At 41.3% G+C, this 25,727-nt stretch overlaps 3 protein-coding genes across 3 annotated transcripts in view; 1 reads left to right on the top strand and 2 right to left on the bottom strand.

Moving 5' to 3' along the window:
• Positions 1 to 25,727, bottom strand: part of LOC138924091 (uncharacterized) — a 41,974-nt gene that overhangs the window by 2,791 nt on the left and 13,456 nt on the right. Inside the window, exon 6 of the mRNA XM_070267113.1 lies at positions 3,943 to 4,394. Coding sequence (XP_070123214.1) covers positions 4,125 to 4,394 — 270 coding nt within the window. The 3' untranslated portion in view covers positions 3,943 to 4,124. The remainder of the gene's footprint in view (positions 1 to 3,942; positions 4,395 to 25,727) is intronic.
• On the bottom strand, positions 14,301 to 15,664 carry LOC111773396 (late cornified envelope protein 2A-like). Its single transcript, XM_023640304.2, has 2 exons — positions 15,623 to 15,664; positions 14,301 to 14,908 (listed from the first exon to the last, which is right to left on the bottom strand). Exon 2 carries the CDS (start codon positions 14,796 to 14,798, stop codon positions 14,499 to 14,501), a length of 300 nt encoding a protein of 99 aa, XP_023496072.1. The 5' UTR covers positions 14,799 to 14,908; positions 15,623 to 15,664; the 3' UTR covers positions 14,301 to 14,498.
• Positions 18,389 to 19,512, top strand: LOC111773395 (late cornified envelope protein 2A-like). Its single transcript, XM_023640303.2, has 2 exons — positions 18,389 to 18,419; positions 18,943 to 19,512. The coding sequence occupies exon 2, from the start codon at positions 18,964 to 18,966 to the stop codon at positions 19,261 to 19,263; it is 300 nt and encodes a 99-aa protein (XP_023496071.1). The 5' UTR covers positions 18,389 to 18,419; positions 18,943 to 18,963; the 3' UTR covers positions 19,264 to 19,512.

Here is a 25,727-nt window from a genome sequence, read left to right as displayed (position 1 = left end):
TTACTTGCCTTTGCAAACATCTGAGAAATTCTAATAACCCAATTGTCATTCCAGGGTTGGGGGTCAAAGTCAACAAGGAAGTATAATAGCCAGTTTAAAGATAGAAAACAAAAACTTCAAAGACAATTTATATGACTAGAATCTAATATTCACAAGTGCGTATTATAGTGATACAGGCCTAAAGCAAAGTTCACATGAGGAAGTCATATTGTAGCTTAGAATAAGCTCTACCCAGCTCACCCAGCTGTACACATTTTAACTTGCATGTAGCCTGGGTGATAAATAGCTATCCTCTGGGAAATGTGCATGCCCTGTAGATTTTATAGTCCTGGCTGACACATATACCTACCTGTAGTGATAGAGAATAACTTTGTTCTTTTGAGTTTCTTAGGAATATGACAGCCTCCTCAAAGAAGAACTTCTATACTGACATCCATAATCAATGACAACTGAAAGACTTGGTGTGATGCCTCCAGTTGCCAATGCCAGGTGGGCAACATTCGTGAGCCCCTCCTTCATATCTCACTAGCCCTATAAAACTACTTAAACTTTATGCTTGTTTAAGATAGTCTTTGGGACATGACTTTACCATCGTTTGATTTTCCTGCCTGATCGAATAAAGCCCTTTCTCAACCCTGACTCATCTTGCAATTGATTGACTTCAAGGTTGTGGTGAGCAGAACGAGTCCTTGCTTGGTTACAACAGTTTCTACTTGAACATAATTTTCCTCATTTTTACCAAAGATAGACAAATTAAGATTAATTGGTTGGCTTGACCCAAATTGTTTACATATGTATAGCAAGAATAGTCATTGATCATACAGGCTCTTTTAGATCTGCTTTGCTGAAAATTCTTATAAGGAATCCCAGATTGAACTTTAAAGGCTCTTGAGGCCAGGACAAGCCAAAGACTTGTCATCAGACTCTGTCTGCAATACTTATAGATTTGAGAGAATTCCTCTCTTCTCTTGAGGTTTCCCCAAATATCCTGTGGTTCTTTGCACCTACCAGGAAAGTGATCTTCTTTACTCAACTGGTAAGGTTACTGGGAATCCTGTAAGCAAGGTACCAGGGCAATATTTCCAAGTTGCTTTATTTCATAAATTCAATCTTTGTCCCTTAGCTGTCTGGTCATATCTGAGTCTGCATGTTTCTCTCAAATGTAATATTTCAGTCAAAGCTTTAGTAATGTAACCATTGTTTCCAATTGTGTTCTGTTATAAGGAGAACAGATTCTAATTGAACTTATGCAAATAACTATGTTGCCATGATTCATTCACTAAAAGTTTCTAAATTCTGGAAGGATCATGCAGGGAGAAAAAGATAAATGTTTAAATTCTACTTACAAAAGTATACTTTACCAAACTGCTATAAGCCATAGTTACTTAAGAGAAAAGAGAAAAAGGTTTTCTTAAATTTGAAAAAACAAAACATTAAAAAATAAGCAATTTCAAACAGAAAGTCACAAAAATTATAGTCATCCTCATCAGTTCATTTAGTTCCATGTAATCAACTCTTGATCTTTTGTTAGCTGTTTCATGATTCATATTTTTCCATTAGAGTTCTGTTATTTCCTACCCAGTTCAGTTTTATGATGTTCATCAGGAACCTGTACTCCAGAGTAAGTGTCAGAGTCTTTTCCATGAATCTCTCTGAAGATGAAACATATTTGCAAAAGCAGAGCTAAAATTATGATTTATATGTTGTTTTAGAATATCAATAGTGGGGGGGAATGTTTCCCCCAGTGAGATACGATATCTGTCCACACAATTTATAATACAATGTTGCAAATGAGATGTAATCACTTAATTCCATCAACTCATACGTCTAATCATAGCTTTCATTAGGACTTCATCAACAAGTTCTGGTCTTATAATATCGGGTATGGGAAGCATTCCCAGTCACACACAATGCCCATTTTGAAAACACATTCAGGCAAAGTTGATATAATCTCTTTATATAAAATTAGCTCAAACATTCCAACCTTTATAATCTTATCAATACTTATACATTTTTTTTTTCAATTTAATTGTAGTCTGAGTCAAGGTCTTAAGGCCAGTCATTATTTTTTGTATTTCCTTTTTAATTTGGTCTTTTCATAGGTACCAACAAAAAACAATTATGATGAAAGCTCTCTAAAAATTTTTCCACTTTCAAGTTTTCCAATTTAAGGATTCATCATCTGTCCAATTTTCTCTGGAGTCTAAAGAATACTGTGGCCATGTGCTGTTATAAAAAAAAAATCGTCTTTTTCCTTTTTCATGAGCTTGTAGCTAAAAGTCAGTAAATTTTGGAGAATGTAGCTCAGGGGGCTACAGTTGGGGATCAAATTAATATTCCCCATAGCTGATTCACATACAAGATAAATGCACCCACGCAAAGACAAAATCCGACTCCTGCAGGACAAAAACAAAAGGCCAAGTTCAACAATCCCCTAGATATTTCCCAAATGAGTGTCTCCTTTCCAATCACACAAAATGCAAATGGAGAGACAGGGAATTGACGACCTTGCATTTTGTGGTGACTTACCTGGCAAAAGCAGAACCAAAACTACTCACATACAAGACAAACACATCCGCACAAGGACAAAATCCAACTCCTAGCAAATACAAAACTGAAAGTATACTGGGGTCTAAAACATTTTTCCACTGCAAGAGGAATCTGCTAAGGGCAGTCCAGACGTCCCCAGGGGAAAGATGCCTGGGTAGCTGCTGGTGACCATCAATGGCTTGAACTCTCACTGGGGCAGTCCATCCATGGGCACAAGCCTCCTGGCTGGTTTACGAAAATTAATACCTAACCTCTTAATCTCAGGGAACCTTTTAACCTCTTAATCATACTGTTTGCCAGATGTGCAGTAAGCCAATCAGGGAGACATTGGTGCTTGGAGATGGAGAAAAGTTTATTCAAATTGGCCAGTATGAGAAGGTAGGAGGATAGCTTCTCTCAAATCTGCCACAAGGGAAGAAAGTAGGGGGTTTTAAAGAGCTAAAGGGTTTAGCAGGAGGAGTTTTTGAGAAACAAAGAGGTAATCTCTGTTTCTTTCACCCCAGATAAGCCCTTAGGAAATCTGACTCCTGGGCGTCAAAGGCAGCTGGGGGCTGGTTATCTGATGGCTGTAACTTCCCTGAAGGCAATCTCTCTCTTCTGTAAAACAAGCTCACAAATCCTTGTGACCCTTGAGTTACCCCTCAGATTAAATGACAAAAGAGCAAATTGACAAGATTAATTTCTTTTCATAATGAGGTCAAAAGGTAATCTTATGGAATATTTACAGTGACTCCCAAGTACCTGGTGTCAATAGCAAGTGAGTCTTCTGAGGAGAACCCTATGCCTTCTCCAGATATGATGTAATCAACTCATCCCCCAAAGGTTGAAGAGAATGGATTGGAAAGGAAGCTACCTGCATCTTGGACTTTTGGTTCATCTAATACTGTTCCTCTGAGACCTCAGGCCCCAGATCAGCAATAGTCCTGGGACCTGTGGCAGCAGCTGGAGACCCCAGCCACTGACCGCTGCACTTCCCTGGAAGTGGGAGCTCTGGTGGCAATGGTAGGATTGCAGGCACCAAGTCTACTCAGGCAGCAGCCATCCCCAGAGCTGGAGCCATGGCAGCAAGAGACTAGACACAGAGATGGACACAAGAATGGGTGTATGAAGGGCTCTTGGGGAGCTGCTGAGGGGGTGCACTTGGCAGGCGATTGGTACAGCCGATGGTTTCATCAGCAGTGCCTATTCAACATCTACTGAGATGCACCAAATCATAACCAAACTTTTTTTCTTATGAAATTAAATCACATTATGTGGGTAATATATGGGTAGGTAAACAAGTATCAGAAGAAATATACCTCCATAGATCTACATGGCCTTGGCCAGACTCCCAGCTACTTGTAGAAACTCAGCCACTGGAGGCTGAAGAGAGGCTGGCCTGAATCACTTTACCTTGACCTTCAAGGCTATAATTCCAGGGCTGGCTCCTTCTCTGCCCTTCTCTGGACTTCTGTCTATTCTCCATTGTCTTCCATTTTTCTTTGTGCCTTCATTCCCATTTCTTCTTCTAAGACTTGTGAGTCCTGATATAGAGAAGCTTCCCTGATTTCAGAAAAGACATTTTTCCTGTGGAGTTAGATTACACGAAGAGCTTGTGATGAAGACACCTTTCCTGGGAGATCCCAGGCCCAGGCTCTGAGATATGGTATGACTCTTGGAGGAGAAGTTGCAGCCTCTTCCACAAGAAGGGTGGGTGAGGGCCTTTCCTGGCATTCTCCTGCCTCCTTGCTCATCTCTTCCAGCATGGCACCACAGGAGCTCCCAAGCGACCTTTCTGATGTTTGCAGATGAGACGAAGATTCATCAAAGCACACCTTTTTCTCAGGCTGGGTCCCCACTGAAGCCTGGGGATTCCAAAGGAACCAATAATTGAGTTAGAGATTTTGGGGCTCCAGGTCTCAGAGGATCTGTCCTTTTTTAGGAAACATCTGGATACACCCTCTCCTTTAACTTATTTGAAAGATGGCAGGGGAAAGGGAGATCTGTTGGTGTCATGGGCTGAGAGAATGGCATGGATTAAAAGAGACTGTGTAGGAGGTATATACAAGACATAGTGAGTCATTGCCCATGCAAGATGGAGAATATAGATGAACCAAGAATGATGCTGTTGATGTCCAGCTTGATGGCTAAAGGAATAGAATGATCATGAACAAGATCAGGAAGCAAGGTGGAGGGCTCTTTTTAGAGAATTTTGAGCTTGAGATCACAGCAGGACTCTGAGGTAGATAGATCCCTAGGATGTTTAGAGAGGTGAACCTGGAGCCTGGTGACATTCTAGTCAAGAGAGACCTAGAAAGAAACTTCTGAAATGCACTCTGATTATTTTCTTCCTTCTCTCCTCCCTCCTCCCTTCCCTTCCCCCATCTTCTTCCTTTTTCCCTTCCTTCTTTCCTTTCTTCCTTATATTGCCTTACTCACCAAGAACCTACTTGATCTCTTGTATAACAGAACCAGTGTATAGTAACCACAATGTTTCTATAGTTATGGGGTCTTCAGTCAGCTGAAAGTGGAGGGTGGGTAAAAAAAATATCTAAAACTCTAAACCACTGATTCTAAATTCATGGAGGAAATGGCCGCTTTATCAATAGAACAATGTTTCTAGTAGTTCCCAGTTTATGGTACAACTGTGGATTTCCCTGGAGGTTAAGGGCTGCATGCACTAGAGACTTCTCATGTCCCTCTCTGAGCACACATATGCATACACATTCCCCACATATGCAAACACATACACAACTCCCTTGCTATTCCTTTACAAATGACTCTGTCAAAGAGAATGAGAAAACCATGGATGACATAACCAAGGCTATTTCTGGATTATCCTGTCCCCAAAATCTCATTGGAAAGAATGACTCAGAACTGTTCAATCCTCAAACCCACGCACATGATGTGTGTGTGCGCGCGTGTGTGTATGTATTGTAAGATGGCTTTCAAAAATCCACTGAACTATGAACAACCTGGAGTGGGGATCATGTGTTATCATCTTTGACTTCCTAAGCAATGATGGACTGAGGATTGATCACATCAGTGTATTTAATTAACCTTTACTGAGTTAAACTCAAAGCTCTGAGAGAACAGAGACCGTGTCTGCCAACAAATTCAATGAGAAATTGGAGATCAGAAAGCGAGAGTCACAGAAAAACAAGGGTTTTAGCTAGAGGCAGGAATTCCCATGGCACATCCCTCATGCTTTTGCCCCATGTCTGGGCTTCTGACAGCTGAGTAGTCCTGCCCTACTCACATAGTCTGCTCTGCTTCTGCCTCCTGAATTTCCATCCTCTCCAGATGGGACTTGAGTCTCAGCAGGTATTTTGGTGTCGGGGTGAACATGCTCCCCTGGCCTTGGCAGAGCTTCCTCCTTGCTCTGTGCTTAGATAAAGCTGGGGAGGCATTGAGCCCAGAATAGAATCAAGGGATCTAACAGAAGAGATCCTGTTCTGGGCAAGGGTGTGGAAGCAGGAAGCAGCATCTGGAGTAGGCTGAAGAATCTCGTCATTGGGATATTCATGGGGTCCCAGCAGCAGAGAGTCAGAGAGAACTAAGGAGGCTGAAGACTAATTTAGGACTCCGGGAGAGGAGTAGAGGCAATATTATCATTTTCCTTCAGAAAGGGGGGAGGGATGCCTGAAAATGTTCTGCTCCTATTTCAGGATTCCCTCACATGAACACAATAATATCCTACTCTTTATTCATTCCTTAGGAAAGGGATCTTAGGGATTATATTTAATAAGAAAATAAATGTTAGAGAAAAAGTTGTCTGAATTCAGCTGAACAATCTCTGAATATTCTCTAAACCATATAGGATATCTATGGGATGGAATCAAACTCTGCCGCTGATGTGGGTAAGGGTTGAGCAGACTGAAGATAAGGGCATTTGTGGGAGAAAAAGCATCGAGGTGAAAGGTGTGATAAAGAGCTGTGCAGGATCTGGGGTAAACACGGAGGGAGCCTCTATGGGCTTCTGTAAATTTACTTTTTGTAAATTACTTAACTTCTCTGTGCCTCAATTTGCTTGCCAATAAAGTGGGGATTAAACTGGTATTGTGGAATACAAGCACTTAAGGGTAAAATAAACAAGGCAGTGAAATGGATCCCAAAATATGCCTTTGGACCAGAACCTCAGAAGAATTGTTGCTTGATGTCCATGGGTGATTATTCAGGGCTCTCAGATATCAATGAAGGGTCCTCCCAAACTAAGTCCTCATCTTTGCTGAGCTCTCCAAGAAATGTCAGTGGGCCCCTGGGCTTCCATACTCAATATGGACAGATGGACCTGAACTTATGCATTTTGGACTAGTTTGCTCTCTATCAGGGTTATTTAAGCCCAGAGATGTCCAGTAAAGCAGTGTTACCTCCCTCCCTAGTGCAATTTTTTTCTAGCAACAGGCATAGAGTTATGGGAAAAAAGTCATTTATTATACAAAGAATTTCCATTTGGAGAAAAGCTATGAAAATAATATGGAATGCATAAAAAATTAGCTACTTCTGAAACCATTGCAATTTGGGGCCAATGTAAGCTATTTGGCAAAACTTTCATTTATAAATTTACTTATAAATTTATTCACACAAACCAATTGAAGATAAAATAAAATATCTGAAATTCATCTGTGTATACGCTCTAAAACATTTGGGAGTGAGAAATGTCATATCTTTATGTTTTTTCTAAGTTGAATTAAATCTGGCTTGCCCCCAGTCAGAGTTAGCAGGAAATCTTCTGTTAGCCTTTTGGTTAGGGGTTCTCCCTCAATGAGATTCTATGAGAATCCTGGGGCTCATTAAGTCTAAGAATTTTGTGGGGTGCTCTTCTAATTTTCAGTACACTGTGGTCACTGTATAAACAAAACATTAAATAGAATTGAATAATTTCTTGAAATTAATCACTGGGAGTTGTATCAAATTATTCTTTAACTTTGAAAATGACTGGTGAATCTAGTGCTGGCTGACACTAGTTTCCAAATTAACACACACATTTAAATCCTGAGACTTGTAATATACCCTTCTAAAGAAATTAAAAGAAAATTTACGGCAATTTAAATGACTTTAGGCATAGAAGCAGGGATTTACTTTGGATTGAAATTTACACTGAGAGTAACTGCAAAAACTAGATAATATGTAATAAAATGTCTGTCTGAGTGTGTCACAAATCTATCAGTCAAGTGAAGATTTGAAGATCGAATTCTAAGAGAGAAGAGAAACTGAGAAATTAGCCTAGGCATTTAGTGTAGATTTTCCCTTGATGTTTTTGCTATATTGAAATCCATAGCTAGGAAGTTGAGAAGTGGAGCATATCTCTCAAAAAATTCAGTGGAGTTGGGTGAGTGAAGGGCAAAAATTGGAGCTCAGGGCTGTCAAGGATCAAGGACTTTGGTAAAAACTCCAGGCTTTGGTCGGCACCAGAAATGTTATAAACTAGGAGTAAAGAGAACCAGAAATAGACCAGCCTGCAAGGAGACTGGAGGTAAGCATTGAATGATCTCAGTCCCTGATCAGATTAATATTATCTGGGATTGACTGTTCTTCTAGCCTAGATGCCTGCTAGAAATAAAAAAAGTCAATATTCAGAGACTCAAATTGCCTCCATTATTTTTTCCCACAAAGCTCTACAGTTATTCCCCGAACAACCAAATATATAAGGAAAATCACTGGACTGAAAAACCAAGAGAAAAACAGACAACACAAACAGACCACAGGAAGTCTAGCTAATGTAGTCATTGGACATAGACTTGAAAATATGCATGATTAGTATGCTCAGGAAATGAAAAAGCAAGGTGGGGAGCTTCTGCCAGAGATGTAGAAATTATAAAAAGTAACAAAATGGAAGATTAAAACTGAAAAATAAATAACTGAAATTAAGAACTTAGTGGAGAGGTAAAATAGACTGGACACAGCAGAATAGATAATTAGACAATCGTTATACTGGATAGAAGAAAATAATGAAGCATGAAAAGACAAAGGGTTGGAAAATACAGAAAAGTACATAAGAGATATACAGACTATGGTGAAAGGTCTAATACATGGGTAATTCTACTTGGAGTCCCAGAAGAAGAGAACAGAAAGAAGCAGTATATGAAGAGATAATGCCCCAGAATTTTGCCAAGCTACAGGTTCAAAAATGATTGTGACTCCCAAGTGCAATAAAAGCCAAGAAAATGAATCCTAGGCATATCCTATTAAAATGGAGACAACCAAAATAAATAAAAATTTAAGACTTAAATAAAAGTCCCTCTAAATAAGAGGGAAAAGGGAAAAGATCTTCAAAGGAGCAAGAAATCAGATTGATAGCTGACTTCTCAACAGAAATAATGGAAGTCAGTTGAAACTATTAATGACATCATCAACGTGCCTAAACAAAGTAACTGCCAACTTACAATTATTTATTGATCGGTTATCTATTGCCAAATAATGCTGTGTAAAAAACAACCATAAATCTCGGTAGCATGGGACAAGTACTCATGAGCTACACATCTGGATTGACTGGGCAGTTTTGCTGATCTTGGCTAGACTTGCTCACGTATCTGTGAGTTAGCTCTTGGCAGATCTAGGTTGGACGAAGCTGGGATGACTGGAACATCCTGGCTTTGCTTCATGATTCTCTGATCATCTAAAATATTAGATAAGGCATGTTCTCACGGAAATGGCAAGGCAGAAATGTGCAACACTATTTTCCCAAGCTTCCGCTTATCATGTTTGCTAACATCCCATTGGCCAAAGCGAGTCACAAGATGACACAGAAAATCAAGGATTCTGGAAACATATTCTATCCTTTGATAGAAGGAGCTGCAAAGTCATGTAGCAACAGGCATGAGTATAAAGAGGAGTGAAGAATGGAGGTCATTAGTGCAATCAATTTAGCACTTATACATGCTGGAAATACCATTGAAAAACAAAGGCATTTTTATAACAAAGAGAGATGGAGATAATTATTAGCAGAAGACCAGGCAGAGGGAAATATGAAAAAGAGATCTTCACGCAGAAGGAAAATAACCCCAGGTATTAGCTTAAAGCTGTATGAAGGAATAAAAAAACAATAAATCTAGATGGATGTTGACTGAATATAACAATAATAAATATTTACAGAATCAAATGGAAAAGTAAAACCACAAATATATTAGTAGATGTGAACATGTAATATTTCAGTTATTGATGGAAAAATCATTAAAAATTCAGTGAGGATATAGAAGATAGGAAAAACATGATGAACAAATTTAATATTTTTGGCATATACAGACACAACAACCAACAATGACAGGACTCATATTCTTTTTTCAAGTGCATTTGTGCATTTACCAAAATTGACTATATTTGGATCATAAAAGGGGCCTTAAACATTATGAAGCATTGAAATCTTTCAGGATATGTATATATATGTATAAAACCACAGTGGATTAATAACAAAAAGGAAGATAAGTGGAAAATCCCCAAGTGTTTTGAAATTACACAGTTACTTCTAAATAACTCATGAATCAAAAACAAAGCACAATGTAAATTAGGGATTGTGGATTAAGTGATAACCAAAATACGATAAAAAAAAACTTTGCGGAAAATAGCCAAATCTTTGCTTAGAGAATAACTTAGAGACATAAATGTAGGTATTAGAAGAGAAGAAAGACGATATTCTAAATAAAAAGCAATCAATAAAGAAAGACAGTGATAAGAAAGAAATCAGTGCTTTAAATACCTATCTCAAGAAATTGGAAAAGAAGAGAAAATTAAACTTAAAGATAGAATGAAGGAAAATGAGAGAAATAAAAAAGTGAACAAATGTAAGATATATAAAAATCGATAAACCAATAGGTGATTCTTTGAAAAGATTAATAAAATCAATAGAATTTTAGCAAGGCTGCTCAAGAGAATCAAGAGGAAAAGCAAAATTTCCAATATAAAAAACGAAAACAGGACATCATTATACGGATCTTACAAACCTGACAAAGATAGTAGGAAGACACCATAAAATTTTTATTTCCATACATTTTAAAATTTAAATGAAACTGGCAAATTTCTAGAAAAACATATAACTTCCCCAAACAAATACAATAATAAATAAAAAATGTAAATAACCTTATATATATATGCACACATACATACATGCTAAGGAAATGGAATCTATAATATTAAGATTCTTTCCAGAAAGAAATCTCCAGATGCAGATGCCTCCTTAGGTGAAGTTTAGCAAATATTTAAGGAAGAAATGATATCACTTTTACACATACTTTTCCATATGGGAGACTTTCAACACATTGTATTAAGCCAGTATAACTATGACACCAAAATCTGGCAAGAATATCAAGGAAAGGAAAATTTCAGGCCAATGTTTTCATAAACATACATGCAAAAATCTTTAAGATCCTAAGAATATTAGTACATTTTAACGCAGCAATATACATTAAAAAAGCAGTGCATAATGACCAAATTAAGTTTATTTTTGGAGTGAAAGATTGGTTTTATATTTGAAAGTCAATTAATGCAACTCATCACATTTACAAAATAAAGAGAAAATCATGTGATTGTACCAATAGATACAGAAAACGGGTTTAGTAATATTCAACATTCATTCATTATAAATTAAAAAAAACTCTGCTAATTAAAAACAGAAATGAAGTTGCTCAAGCGAATAAAGGGTGGCTAAAAATGTTGAAATCTTTCTGAGATAAGGAACTCAGTTTTACATCGTATTGGAGATCATAGCCATAACCCAGGGCAACAGGACAGAAAATATAACAAATAGATAAAAACTGCCATTATTGTAAAGAACATTGCACTAGAAAGAATGAAACGGGCCAGGAAGAGTTTATTTAAGACTCGCAATAGGGGAGTGAGACTGAACTAAACTCTGCTGGAGCAAAAGGTGGGAGGATTTTTAGGCGCTGGAGCAGTTAGTGGAAAAGTACTGGAGGGCTTTAGTGGGGAGGATGGCCAACGTGATTAGACCCCCTGTGTTTGCTCTTTGGTGCTTGTTGAAGTTAAGCTCCTATCTTCTCACAGAGACTGGGTGATCGGGGCTCTATCTTCCTTGATGATTTCCTTTCAAAGGGGTAACTCTCAGGGCCTTAAGAAAGACATTCCTGGCTTGTGAAACAGGCAAGAGGCTGAGAGAAGACTTACATCTTAAAGAGATGGAGAGAGAATTTACAATTGCAAGTTTTCTAAAGTAAATGCTCTAAGAAAAGGGAGATGGGGCCTATAGTCAGGAAGAAACCTGCCTAAAGTTTGATCAAGATGGCAGAAACTTCAAGGCCCTCTTCATCATTATTCACAGACAAAGTGATAGTGTACACAGAAAATGGTAAAGAATCTACACATCGGAATTAAAATGTACACAGAGCAAGGTCGCTGATGCAAGGGTTCAGTCTCATGAAGGTCAGTGTATCTCTGGTTTGCCCTTCCTTCAAGTGTTACTCCTCGGGGCTCCAACTGAATCCTGCTGTTTTCCTGTGCCCCTTGCTTCTTGGTGAGCTCTGGACTCCCGTGGATTCAGCCTCTCAGCTTCTTAGTCACCAATTTCTCTTTCAGAACCCACAAATGACTGGAGGGGGTATGTGTCCCAAATACCAGGCTCGCCCTGTTTGGCATCCTTCCATTTCCAGATCTTGGCACTGCCTGTTCTCATTGCCTCGATGTAGGCTTGCCAGGTAAAACACAGGATGCCTAAGTAAGTTTTAATTTCAGGTAAACAGTCGGAAGTACCTTCCTCTAGGACAGCCTTTAGCCAACAAGTGACTGGTGTGGGACTATGAAAGGCCACCTCTACCTCCTCCAGCTGAGACAAAATCTGAGCACAGACTCTCACTCCAGAGCTCCCCTGCAGCTGACGCAGCAGCTACTCTCCAGGGCACTTTGCTGGGGGTTGCACCTTGCGTGGCTTCTCCCGGTTCCCTGCCTTGCTCTCTCCCTCCCTTAACAGTTTCTTCTGGAAGTCCTACCTTAAAATATCTCTTGCACAGAAATTCTTGTCTTAGGGTCTGCCCTGGGGAATCCTTTTCAATACTTTGATCTGTTGTGCAACAAAACAAATGAAACCTAAACTACTGTTAATTGAAAACTCTGAAAGAGATTTGCTGAAAACAAAATGTGTATTATGTTTTTTTGAGATGTATAAACCTTTATCCATGTACTTATTTTCTTCAAGTAAAATTGTCCTTGTGCCATAGGACACATGAATTCTAGCAGCGCAATGCCCTGCTTTTTCACGTTCCAACATGTTAAGCGCTCTCAGAATAACTCTGATGGGTGGAGAGGAAGGAGGAAGGGGCTATTCCAAACGTGGGGAGAGGATGAGCATGTGCTGAGAGGCAGCCGAATGCAAGATGCTCTCTGGGGCCAATGAATGGGGATGGCAATGGCACTGTCTGGGTCATAGGATATGTGAGGACGATTGACCTATTCTCTGTTTTCCTATAATTTACAGCTGTTTTATTTTGAGCACAAATTATTTTTACAATTTTAAAGTTGATTGAAAAAGGAACCTAAATGGTTACTTGTGTACTATGCAGGACATATTTGTTGGGGTAAGCCTGCTGGCAGGGCGCCCCCCAGCCAGCTGTTGTTCTAGGTCAGGAGATAAACCTAGGCTGTGGTTGGTGGCCGCGGGGACAGAGGGGAGCAGACGGCCGTGTCGTATGCAGAGCCGCTCTGTTATCGGGATGTCTGTTCAATTTGAGTCTAGAATTTTCCCCACACAGATTCTTCTCAGCCTGGCACTAAGGAGAGTTGTCTTCGTTTCCCTGTTGGTACCTGAGCCATCTTTTCCCACATTCTGCTGAGTCATGAGCCCTGTGGGCCCTGGAGGATTAAGCTGGGGGAGAAAGAAATGAAAGGAGAGGCTCTGGTTGGATCCTGGGGCTTGCAATTGTTCCAACAATTTATCCCCACCTCTCACCAGCTCTTGGCCCCAGCAAGCAGAGAAGACGAGCGTAGTGGCCATCAGCTATTGCCTCCTCTGGGAGGCCTGTTTGCCAAAAGAGTCCAAATGGACATTGACCCACACTCCTGGTCCAGTCCCTTTGGCAACCCAGACTCACTTTTAGCAACAAAACAGCGGCAGCAACAGCCAAAATAGCTAACATTTGTACAGGCTTCCTTTGGAGACAGCACTGTTCTTCACACGTTACATATACTAACCTTTTTAACTCACAATAACCCTTTAAGGAAGATACTGTTGTTATCCCCATTTTAGAGATGGTGAAACTGAGGCTCAGAGAAGCTAGTAAGCAGAAGGGCTGGGATTTAAACCCAAGAGCTTTGGTCCAGAGTCTGTGCTCTTAACAACCAGGTGACACGCCAGGCTGGATTCATGCAGGCATCTGGACTCACGTGTAATTTGGCCCACTTGAATCTGTTATCATGTAATTATTTGTTCAACACGGATTTAGACGAGAGAATGAGTTCTATGTTAGGGAAGGCTTAAGCAAAAAGATGTATTACAATTGAGAAAAATAAAGTTCTGTAGTTAGCTGGGAATTTACTCTTCTTAGAAGGCAGTTTAAGACCATGGTGTTGTGATCAAATAGCACATTCTCACTTCCACCTGCTTCCCCATTTCTGTCATCAACATACGTTCTCTCCTCCAGACAGATTCTGGTTAGCACATGTTCCTCAGTTTCATTACACTTCTGGTGATGTTTTCCCATATCTTATAAAATGAAGCCCTGGGAAATGCCCAGTTACCCACCCCTTAGCCATGCCCTGCCCTTGTCCCAGGCCCCTCAGAGAGGAGCTGACTGAGGGAGGCCTGAGGGAGTGACCAGGACCCCTTCTGAGTAGGAAACAGAAACTTTATTTTTGCAAAGGTAATGAAGGGGAAGCAGAAATTTCCACGTGCAGAAATGCCTAAGTTAGCTTAAGACCTGTCAGCTCCAGGATGTCAGGATGTTGAAGTGAGGGAGTGGGAGGAGGGGAAGCAAAAAATTTGGTGCTTTGTTCCACTTGTTCTTCCGGGGTCCTCAGGGCCCAGGTCAGCAGCAGCCCCCAGAGCCGCCACAGCGGCCAGGGCCCCCCGAGGGCCCACCCTCACAGCAGTCGGGGCTCTGGTGCCGCCGCCGGTGGAAGAGACGGGGCCTGTGGTGGCTCAGGCAGCAGCCCCCTCCCCCAGAGCTGCAGCAGCCCCCAGAGCTGGGGTCACAGCAGGAGGAGACTGGAGGGGGACACGGGGCTGGGCACTGGGGTGGGCACTTAGGGGGACATTTAGGGGTGGGGCACTTCGGTGGGCACTTGGGAGGAGGCTGGCACTGCTGCTGGTTCTGCTGGCAGGACATCTCGGCAGGAGTTCAGTCAGTTTGGAAGAGAATAATGACATAGTTTTGACAGGTTCAATCAAGGGTGATGAGCTTTACCTTCCTCAGCATCAATCCATGGTAGATAATATCTAGAACAGACGAGTAAGTATCCAGAAGGAAACAATATAATGGTTCCTCTGGTTAAAAGTATATAGACTTAAATCCAGATGTAAACATTTTATGCCTCTTGGAAGCAGGGATTTCTCAGTCTTCAGGGTCCTGCATGCAGTGCTCAAAAGTCTCTGAAGTGCCATGGTCTTAACATAGAGATAAGCCCCTAATCTAGATGAGGTTGACACACTTGCCTGCTAGGCCAGGTCAGTTTCCGGAATGGCCAAGTGCCAGTGACCTCTTAACCCACAATATGGTCTTTTCCTCTTCTTCTGAATTTTATTCCTGCTCAGTGTGGCAGAAATCAAAGATGTCACCCCCGGGGTCAGCCCAGTGGCACAGCGATTAAGTGCACACGTTCTGCTTCAGTGGCCCGGCGTTCACCGGTTCAGATCCCGGGTGCAGACATGGCACCCCTTGGCACGCCATGCTGTGGTAGGCGTCCTACATATAAAAAAGTAGACGAAGATGGGCGTGGATGTTAGCTCAGGGCCAGTTTTCCTCAGAGAAAAGAGGAGGATTGGCAGCAGTTAGCTCAGGGCTGATCTTCCTCAAAAAACAAAAAAGATGTCACCCTCTTTCCTCAGCCTCCCTCCTTCCTCCCCATCCTTCTGTTCTGCTCTTCACCTCTCAGCTGTCACCTCCTTCCTTGTCCTGCTCAGAGTCCCCTCTGAATTCCATATCCCACTCACCCGGTCACAGGCAGGATCACAGACTCTTCCCTGGGGTGTCAGAGCAGATGAGATGCTGGATCCAGGTCGTGTTTTATAGGCCTCAGGCTTGGCTCTGGGAGGGGCAGGAGGTGGCTCTTGCACAACCAGGCATGTGCTAGGTCATTCGTGACATTCCCCTGCCTCCTTGTTCCTGCCTCCCAGGAGGCCTTGGGATTTCCTGGGACCCTCATCTGGGGCTGGAGTCTAGAGAGGTTTTACCAGTCACAGTGTCCCGTAGGCTGGAGCCTTGGAGAGTTGACTTGGGACTCCCAAGGGACCAGTGCCTGGACAAAGACTCTATATGTCCTCTGGGAAACCTCAGTTAGAAGCTGTAGGTTGTTTCATTTTTGATTTTTTTGTCATTGGGGAAATATTCCATTCTGATTCCGTCCCACACTCCAGGTTGTCTTTTAGGTCTGCTTTCAGTACTTGCCATTCCCAGGCTGGTTGCCCAGGAGCCTTTAACTGGGATAATTCTCTCCATCCACACAGCCTTCCTGGGTCTGCTCTTCAGTGGGGACCCTGAGTCTCTGCTTCTCCCTCTGATGCACCCTGAGAAATGGTCGTGTCGACTTGATTTCCTTTAGTTGTAAGGACAGTGATGAGTGTCAAGACAATGAACACTTAACTTGGTGAGAAGTAGGCAGGCTATGGAGGTCGGACCTCTATAACTCTAGCCAGGAAGCTGGGGTACGTTTTAGCTCTTTACATGACCTTTGAAATATCACTCATGTTTCCTAAATATCACTGTTCTTTTTTCAAATGATGATTTTATTCATTGATTTGAACATTAAGAAATTAAAAGATGTGTCGTATATTTGGCACATAGAAGATGCTTAATAATGTTTGTTAAAATAAATTACTGGCATCTAGACCTTATGTGCAGTCTAGAGATAGGCGCTTATGATCGCAACTCTCAAGGAGCGTATCCCTAAACTACAATAGGAGCCCTGGGAGAAGTTCATCACGCTGGGCGTCTTTTGAACTGAGAGCTCAATTATCACTGGGGATGGGTATGGGTAGGGGGTGACGTTGACTAAGAGATTGAGTTCAGCTTGTCAGTGAGTGATCAGGGAAGAGTTTGGACTAGATAGATTAATTAATTAATTAATAGATTAATTTATTCACTTGTTGAAAGCATAAGATGTGCCACTCATTGTGCTAGTGCTATGGACAGGGACAGCTGCGAACAAAACAGAGATGGCCTCATCCTCATTGGGGTCCCAAAATAAGGAGGAGATGGAATAACCTGTAAGTCCATTTTAGCCCAGAGGTGCCCCATCTCTAATTTTTATTATCTATTTTCAGACATAGAGCCTACTCTCCAAGAGCTTTCAGGTCGAGGGTGAAATGAATCAACACACGAACAAAGTATTTGGTTAAATGGAATTTGGGTCTGTGTAAATCTGTTAGGAATTTGGGATTCAGAGGTGAATCAGACACAACCTCTGCCCTGAGAAGTTCATAGTCCACTGGACTTTTTGGAATTCTTCTTTGCATGAGAAAGGTCCACGAGAGCCAAAGAAGATGAGTTGAATCTCATCTCTTGAATCACTATTTCACAATGAGATTTGTGGTTAGTCTACTCTGTCTTTGCTGTTGTCATCCTGAGTTTCCTCATTCTCTGAGAAGAGATGTTTGTAACGATGATGGAGTGAGAGTAAAGATAGGGGTGTGTGTGTGTTTATTTGGGGGTCGAATAGAAAAACACAGAAAAGCCAATTCCCCCGGCTGGGGGATAGAGAAGCACTTCACTATAACTTCTGTCAAATTTTCTTTCAGTGTGCCTCATCCTGTACCATGACCTGAAATGAGTTTGAAACAGTCTGCTATTTCAAGAGTGGTCCCTGCCCCATGGGTCTTGCCGTCAGTATTTTAAAATATTCTAGGTATTTGTGTTTATCTCCACAGTGTGGATCCCATCAGAATGTGAGACCCACTGAATAAAGAAACCTTCTTCTTCTGGGGTCCAGAAAAACGCCTGGCATACTTGGTTGCTCAAATAAATAAACATATTGGATGTACATATAAATGATGGTGAATGCCAGGGTGAATTTTGCCTCCAAGTCCCTTTAGCCTGGGAAATAATAACCTCCAGGCTGGTAACTCTAAATGTCTCTTGGATCTCTCTACCTGAGTGTATTACTAGGACCTCAAATCTATACCCCTCCCAATATTTGTTCTTTCTCCATCACAAGATCATTTTCCTGGTCATGAGATTTGATATCTTGGTATAATTCTTGATTTATCCATTTTCTCCATTGTACACGTACAAAGAGATATCAATTCTTACAGATTCTTCCAAAAAGTTCTCTTAATCCTTTCTATCCTCTCATTCCTACTCCTCCCATCATATGCCCCACCTCACAAAGCCTGGAGTGAAAAGTGTGACCATACACCTCATGAGAAGGGCCTGGCACACAGTGACCCAAGACCCTGGAGTCTCAGCCCAGTGACCAGCTTCTTGGGACTCTCAGGTCATCTGAGGCTTATCTTAGGGAAAGGGTGTGACTGGTTGAAGGCCCATGCAGTTCTTGGGTGCTAGTGAGAAACCTGGGTGTTCCTATAGCTTTCTGGGAAGGAGACTTCCAGGAGGGCAATGTCAGGAATGGCCCCACACATTCCTTAGTTATGTAAAAGCTTCTGCTGCTCCTCCCAGAGAAAAGGCTCATCTCTAAGCCCATGATGGGGACTCCCTATAAAAGGTTTCCTTGGTCCTTCTTCCTCATCCTCTCTGACGCCTCAGGAGCCTGAGCTGACTCTGAGTCTGGTCCTGGTGAGTCTGTGCAAGCCCAAGGGAGGGTTCTGGGTTTATAGAGAAGAAGGACCTGGAGAATATCCCAGACATGGTGGATGAAAGAACAGAACAGAGTGAAGAGGAAAGGTCAAGGGTGGAAACATAGAGGGAGTTCTAGTGTGAACAGGGATTAGCCTTGGGGATCACAGTCCTTGTGGCCAGAGGGAGAGGGAGCAGCTCCTCCAAGTCTCTGCTGATTGTCCCCTGGGCAGATTTCACACATACACTTGATGTGTCTAAAGACAATGGACCTCTGTCTAATTGTGAATTCATTTCATGGGTAGAGGCACGTGGATAAAATGGTGACAAACTGATCTTTATATGTAGCATACATTCTATGCACAGAACTTTAATGTCAGCTGCACACATTTATAGGACTTTTGTTCTGGAATGAGAGTATGCCTAACAAACATGTTACTAGCACAGTGAAAATTCTTTGAGAGTAGAAGACATTCTTATTCTACGTGTGATGTATTTTATTTGGTTTTAATTTTACTTTAAGGTTGCTTTAATTCCCATTGAGATGTCCTGCCAGCAGAACCAGCAGCAGTGCCAGCCTCCTCCCAAGTGCCTCCCAAAGTGTCCCACCCCTAAATGTCCCCCCAAGTGCCCACCCCAGTGCCCAGCCCCGTGTCCCCCTCCAGTCTCCTCCTGCTGTGACCCCAGCTCTGGGGGCTGCTGCAGCTCTGGGGGAGGGGGCTGCTGCCTGAGCCACCACAGGCCCCGTCTCTTCCACCAGCGGCGGCACCAGAGCCGAGACTGCTGTGAGGGTGAGCCCTCGGGGGGCTCCGGCTGCTGCGGAGGCTCTGGGGGCTGCTGCTGACCTGGGCCCTGAGGACCACTGAGGAGCAACAAAGGAAGAACCAAATAATCATGGACCCTCCACAACCTGATGCTTTCTCCTCAGCCCTCTCTTCCTATAACTTGGAGGCTGAAAAGGTCTGGGGAGACTTAGTATATTTTAATGGTAGATATTTCTGTTTGATCCATTATCCCAATTGTTTACTAGACTTTTTGAATTTTGCCTCTGACTTTTTCCTGAAGTGACAATAAACCTCCCATTTTCTGCTTACATTGCTCCGTGGTCTTTATCATTCCTTCATCCTTTAGGGTCAATTACCAGTGACCTACCCACTCCTCACTCCCAAACTCAGCAGAATTTTTACCCAAACTTCAGCTTCCCCATTTATTCCTCCATTAAGAGGAGCCTCCAAAATCCCAGCCCATACTGGGCTTTCACAGGGGACACTAGGTTCTACCCCCTGCTCCAACCTGCATGACCCTGAGCTAATGGAGCTGGGCTCACAAAGTGTCCCCTCCCAGGCCCTGTGGAGAGGTGACCTTCTTCTGATGCCACCTTTTACTCTGCTCCCTGAGTGCTTCTCACCAAAGTGCTCCTCCTGCTCATGGGTCCATGCCCAGGTCCCTTCTTTCTCTGCTCTGTGATCCATAGACAGTTGGTAAAAGTCACGTGGGGATGTTGCAAGAATAGAACCCAAAGGATCTCACGTTTCTTTGCATTACAGATTTTATAGCCAGAGAGAAGAGTGCCTGCTATCCTTTATGTTTAACTGTTGTTAAAGCATCAGCAGTATATGAGCCCGACTGTCTTTTTCTTCTATGTGTCTTAAGAAATCTCTAAGGCACACAGTTGAATTAATCATAATCTTTGGTCCCAGGCACCCTCTCGTGTTTGAGGCATATGGCCCTGTTTATGTACTCATGTACCTGTTCATCTAAATCTATCTATCCTTCTAGCTTGTATTTTACTTAATAATTAAAATAATTATTGTTCTTTTCCTTCCTGTTTATTGTTTTAACACATTCACATGATTGATTTCAGTATGTTTTTATTTTTTAAAATATATGCTGTGCATAATCTTTTTATACTTAATGCTATAGTTCTAAGATTTGTCCAAATTGCTGCGTTTCACTGTAGTTCATTTTGACAGCTGAGTCATATGGTATGCACGCATCCTAGTTTTGACCCTCTATCTCCTATAAAGTGGCAATTTTTGCGGTTTTCAGGTTTTTGCTATGCGCTAACATTCTTGTACACGTCTTCTAGAAGAAGAATTGCTGAAACTTGGTGTATTTAATATTTAAGGACTTACATTTACAAAAAAGTGCTTATCTATTTTAAAAAGTGATTGTATGAATTTTATGCCCACCTTCCTTGAATAAATTTGAAAAGATACAGTCCTTTAAAATTTTTACTACTTGCGTATAAAACCATCTGTGCTGTTGTTAATTTGTAGGAATGATTTTAAACTGTACTTTAGTTTCTTTATTACTTATAAGAGTATTCATACTTTTTGTTTCTTAAACTTATTTTAGTAAATTATACTTTTCTATGTATATTTCCCATTTTTTCTAAGCTTTCAACGTTATTAGAATATAGTTATTGATAGCATTTTATTTTTATCTTTTTATTCTCTGCTTTATTGTAGGTTTGAAGATATATAACATTTTAATTCATAATATTCTTTATATCTTCTCTCTGTTTGTCTAGTCTTGCCAGGGTTTTTTGTTTATTCTATAATTGGGATTTCCCTTTATTTTAAGGATGAAAAAAATTGCCAAATTTCAATTTCAACCCTGAGTCTCGCAGCTATGGAGCTGCTAAGGAGGCTTAAATTCCCTCAAGAGTAAAGTCAGCAAACACAGAGAACCCTGCTCCCAGGAGGAGCTCAGAAAAAAGGTGGAGATTAACTCACTTTGGGTTTTCACATCCCTGCCTCCCCTTCTTCAGCTCCCCAGAGGGTGGTGGATTTCAAAATAATAAGTAGGTAATATTATCTGCCTGGGGCAGGGGAGGTGAGCTGAAGGTAAAATTTTGTCCTGATGAGTTGATTTTCTGGTGCTTGCACTTTATAAATAGGGCTCATTGTGCACCATCCAGTCCTTGGCCTCATTTTGGTTTGGAGCATTTACCTTGTAATTATCTCCATTGAGAATCTCCAATACTCATCAGGGAATATGAACTCACAGGCCCAAATGACAAAATACATAAGGGTCACATACATTTAAAAAGATTCCATTGAGATCAGAGGTATTAGAAACGACTGACCAATACTTTTTAAAAAGAGTATTATAAACATACTGGGCATGGGAAGAAACTGAGGAAAAAGACAAAATCACCTATGAGATACTCTAGGAAGAATACATATAACTGAAAGTACAGTTAAAGGAGAGAGAAGATAAAAATGAAAATATGAAAATATAAGAGCAAAAATATGAAACCGAAAAGATCAGAGAAAAAGTGGTAGATAGAAGATCTCTCCATATCCAACATGCATATGATTCGTCTATCTGAAGAAGGAAATAAAAACAAGGCATTAGAATTACTACTTAAACTACAATTCAGAAATTCTCATCCTGAGTAAGATGGAGTCAACGTCTCTTCCTCCCACTAAATAAAGGCATGAAACCTGGACAGACTGCATAGAGCGAGTCTTTTTGAGAACTTTCAAACAGCAGCAGGCAGTTGGGGAAGAGCACCAGAATTTAGAGTGGAACTGAGATGGTGATGAGTTTGCCATTTTCCCTTTGGTATCTCTTCACCTGAACTTAACACAGCTGGAAACCTGAAAAGGAGCACTAGGGGCAGATAGAGACCTTTAGGAGAAGCCAGCTGGTTGTGGCTTAAGGAGCAACAAGGGTAAATCCCTTGTTCAGAGAGTGTGGAAACCCCCCATTTTTTCTTGCCTCTTTGTTTTCTTACAATCCATACCTTAAGCAATTCCATGGTGGCAGTCAACAGCTGGAAAGGAGGCCAGCGGAGCCAAAACAGTGAGGAGAAATCCCTTTTCATTTGGTGGAGCTGTGATCTCACAAGGGTGGGGCCAACCTCCGTTGTTCTTTTTTTCTCTCTGTCCTCCCTGTTCTTAGGCCTGGACATGGGCTTTATATGGTTTATAAGTGTGTGGAAGAGGGGGTAACTAGAACCTCAATTTCTGGCAGGATCATAAAGGGGATCCCTGGGGAATCAGACAGTATGGGGGAGACTGCAGAGAGGAAGAGAGAAGCCTAGGAAAGTGATCTCATAAAATTGTTTATGAACCCCAGGGTTCACCCCCAGGACATACACACATGGATCTGATCCCCATTAGCAAACAAACACAAAATGAGAACTTAACTAAGAGAGAGTCTACCGCCCTGGTCCCAGGCTGGCCACTGGTTGGCACTCACTCTGGATGGATACAGAGAATGCTTCAAAGCTTTTGAAAACTTTACTGATATTGGGACCACATCACATAGAAGGTGGATTGGAACTGGTGAAATGAACCCAATCAGGTTGATTGCCTGTTAAAACAAACAAACAAAATAAACATTTTTCATAGGATTTAAATAAGACCCAAAGTTTCATAGCATAATGTTAGAAATGGCCAGGATACAAACTGAAATATTTGGCATAAGAAGAACCATGAAAGTTTCAACTCACATGGAAAGAGACAATCAACAGAAACCAACTCCAAGATGACACAGATGTTGGACTTATATGACAAAGATTTTAAAGCAGCTATTAGAAAAATGCTCAAATGAACAATTATGAACACTATTGAAACAATGTTATAATAAGAAGTCTCTGCAAAAAAATATACAAAAATGAATCAAATGGAAATTTTAGAACTAATAAAACAATAATTGAAATTTTAAAAAATCACTGGATGAATTCAATAGCAAAATAGAAATGACAAAAGGAAGAGTCTGTGAACTTGAAAATGGATCAAGAGAAACGATCCAATCTGAACAACAGATAGGAAAAAAAACCCTAAAAAAATTAATAGAGCATCAGGGACCTGTGGGACAGTAACCAATGGTATACTATTGATGTCATTGGAATCCCAGAGAGGAAAATGAATGTGGGACTGAAAAAATGTTTGAAGAAATACTGGTTGAAACTTTTCAAGTTTAGCAAAAGACATGAGCATAAAGATTCAAGAATTGCAGTGAACTCAAAACAGGATAAGCTCAAAGAAACTCAATCACATCAGCTGAAAACTAAAGACAAAGAAATAATCCTGAAAGCAGCCAGAGAAAAATGGTGCGTTACCTAAAGGGAGACAAGGATTCAAATTCCTTGCACATTTCTCATCAGAAACCACAGTGACCAGAAGGAAAGAGCTCGTCATTTTTAAAGAACTGAAAGAAACAAAAACAAAACTGTCAACCAGATACCTATATCTAGCAAATACTTCCGTATCTTTCAGGAGTGAAGGTGAAACAAGAACAATCCCACAGGAGGCAAACTTAGGGAATTTGGAGCTCGCACATGTGGCCACCTGGTAGCACTTCCAGCTCTCTGCATGTGCGGGCCACATGGCTCCAGTCACCCAAGGACAGCCTTCCTCCTGATGAAGAGCCGCAGGTGCTTGGGATGAAAAAGCACAAAAGGCGGGCGATCAGGCGGGCCGTGTGCACCAGGGGAGGGGAAAGGGATTAGAGGGGTCCTGACAGTAGGCTTGTGTTGACTGCCCAAATTTCCCTTGCAGTATGCCATTTATATATATATATTTTAGAGATTTTATTTTTTCCTTTTTCTCCCAAAGCCCCCCGTACATAGTTGTGTATTTCTTAGTTGTGGGTCCTTCTAGTTGTGGCATGTGGGATGCTGGCTCAGCGTGGCCTGATGAGAGGTGCCATGTCCATGCCCAGGATCCGAACTGGTGAAACCATGGGCTACTGAAGTGGAGCACGCGAACTTAACCGCTCAGCCACAGGGCCAACCCCTACATTTTAAGAATCCTAACTGAGCACTTATATTGCTCACTCCCAGTCTCCATTTAAACTAAATATATATGCTCGTCGAAGTTCATTTGTTCACCATTCGTTTTCACTCATGTATGTTTTTGCTTTACTTATGGTAAATCTTTTCCATGTTTTGAAAAATACTGTGTATTTTTCATTGTTTTCTGGGTACACACGTTTTCATTAGTTTGAAGTTTCTAAATTATATAACGTATAACGTACAACATATGCATACTTCTATTGTTCTATATACAGATATGCTTTTTTTTCTCTTTCAAGCCTTTGATACTTCTAGAACCTATTTGTAGCATTCAGTGATGTCCCCTGCCTCCGCTCCACTGTGGTGGATTGCGTTATTGCTCTCCCTTCTTCACTTGCCCCTGTGTTTATGTCCTTATGCCTAGTGACTTAGAAGTGTCTCCCACTAAGCGGGCAGAACATATTTGCTTACCCTTTGACCTTGAGTTTGGCTTGTGACTTGCTTTGGTCAATGGAGTAAGGCAGGGATGATAGTGTGCCAGTTCAGAGTCTAGTTTTTAAGGAATTTTGTGTGTTTCCATTTGCCCGCTTATGCCTCTCCCACCCCTGTGAGACAAGCATGCCCAGGATAGCCTATTGGCCCCAAAAGGAGGAAAGAGAGAGATGTGGAGCATAGCTGGGCCACCCAGCTGAGCCCAGCGTAGGTCAAACCACGCCCAACCTTGAACATGCTGTCTCAGGAGCAAAATAAATAATTGCTGTATTCCTTTTGTTTATTATGTTGTTGTTTGTTATACAGTGAAGTTGAAGCCATGGTTAACTGATATATTCCTAAACTGTAATCTTTTGTCTTATGAACCACTGAAAGCTTTGCAGTTTTTCCTAGACATTTTCCACTTAAGTTTTGGTTTATTGTCCTACACAGCCCCAAACTTGGCAAATATCCTTAGGGGAAAATTGACTGTGTGTGTGAGGGCTGCCATATCTCTGCCCAAAACTCCACTGGTATTTTGTCTCCCAGCTGTGTGCCTCAACAGGCTTAAAACCTGATTCTCAGTGTTGCGCCTGCTCAGAATTGGCAAATGCTCCCAGTGTAACAGTGGCAGCAGAGTCAGCTCCCTTCCCTGGGATCTTAGCCCCTCCAGTTCACGTTGCCTCAGCAGTTCTCTGCTGTCTTCCAAAATACAAGCTCTGATGGCAGCTGGGTTTCCTAGTGAAGTTAGTTGGGAGAACTGGTCTGTCAGTCGTTACTTCATCCCAGCCAACAATGGAAGCTTCCAATGATGTTTCGTTACTAGAAAAATCTATCAATGTGATTCAGTGTTTTTACAGATTAAAGGAAAAATAAAAAATATTATCTCAATGGATGTGAAAAAAAGCATTTAATAAACTTCAATACCACTCACAATCTAAACCTCTGATCACCTGTAACTGAGCAGAATATTCTTATTGTACTGAATGGTAACTAGTAGAATCCTGCAGGGTGTGTTCAATCAGTCTTCTTGAAACAGAACTCAAAAGTGTTTTCCCTTAATTTTGTTTGACAATGGAATTTTA

Source organism: Equus caballus, chromosome 5 (assembly GCF_041296265.1).
Source record: "Equus caballus isolate H_3958 breed thoroughbred chromosome 5, TB-T2T, whole genome shotgun sequence".
NCBI lineage: Eukaryota > Metazoa > Chordata > Mammalia > Perissodactyla > Equidae > Equus > Equus caballus.
This window is presented reverse-complemented; position numbering and strand designations above follow the sequence as displayed.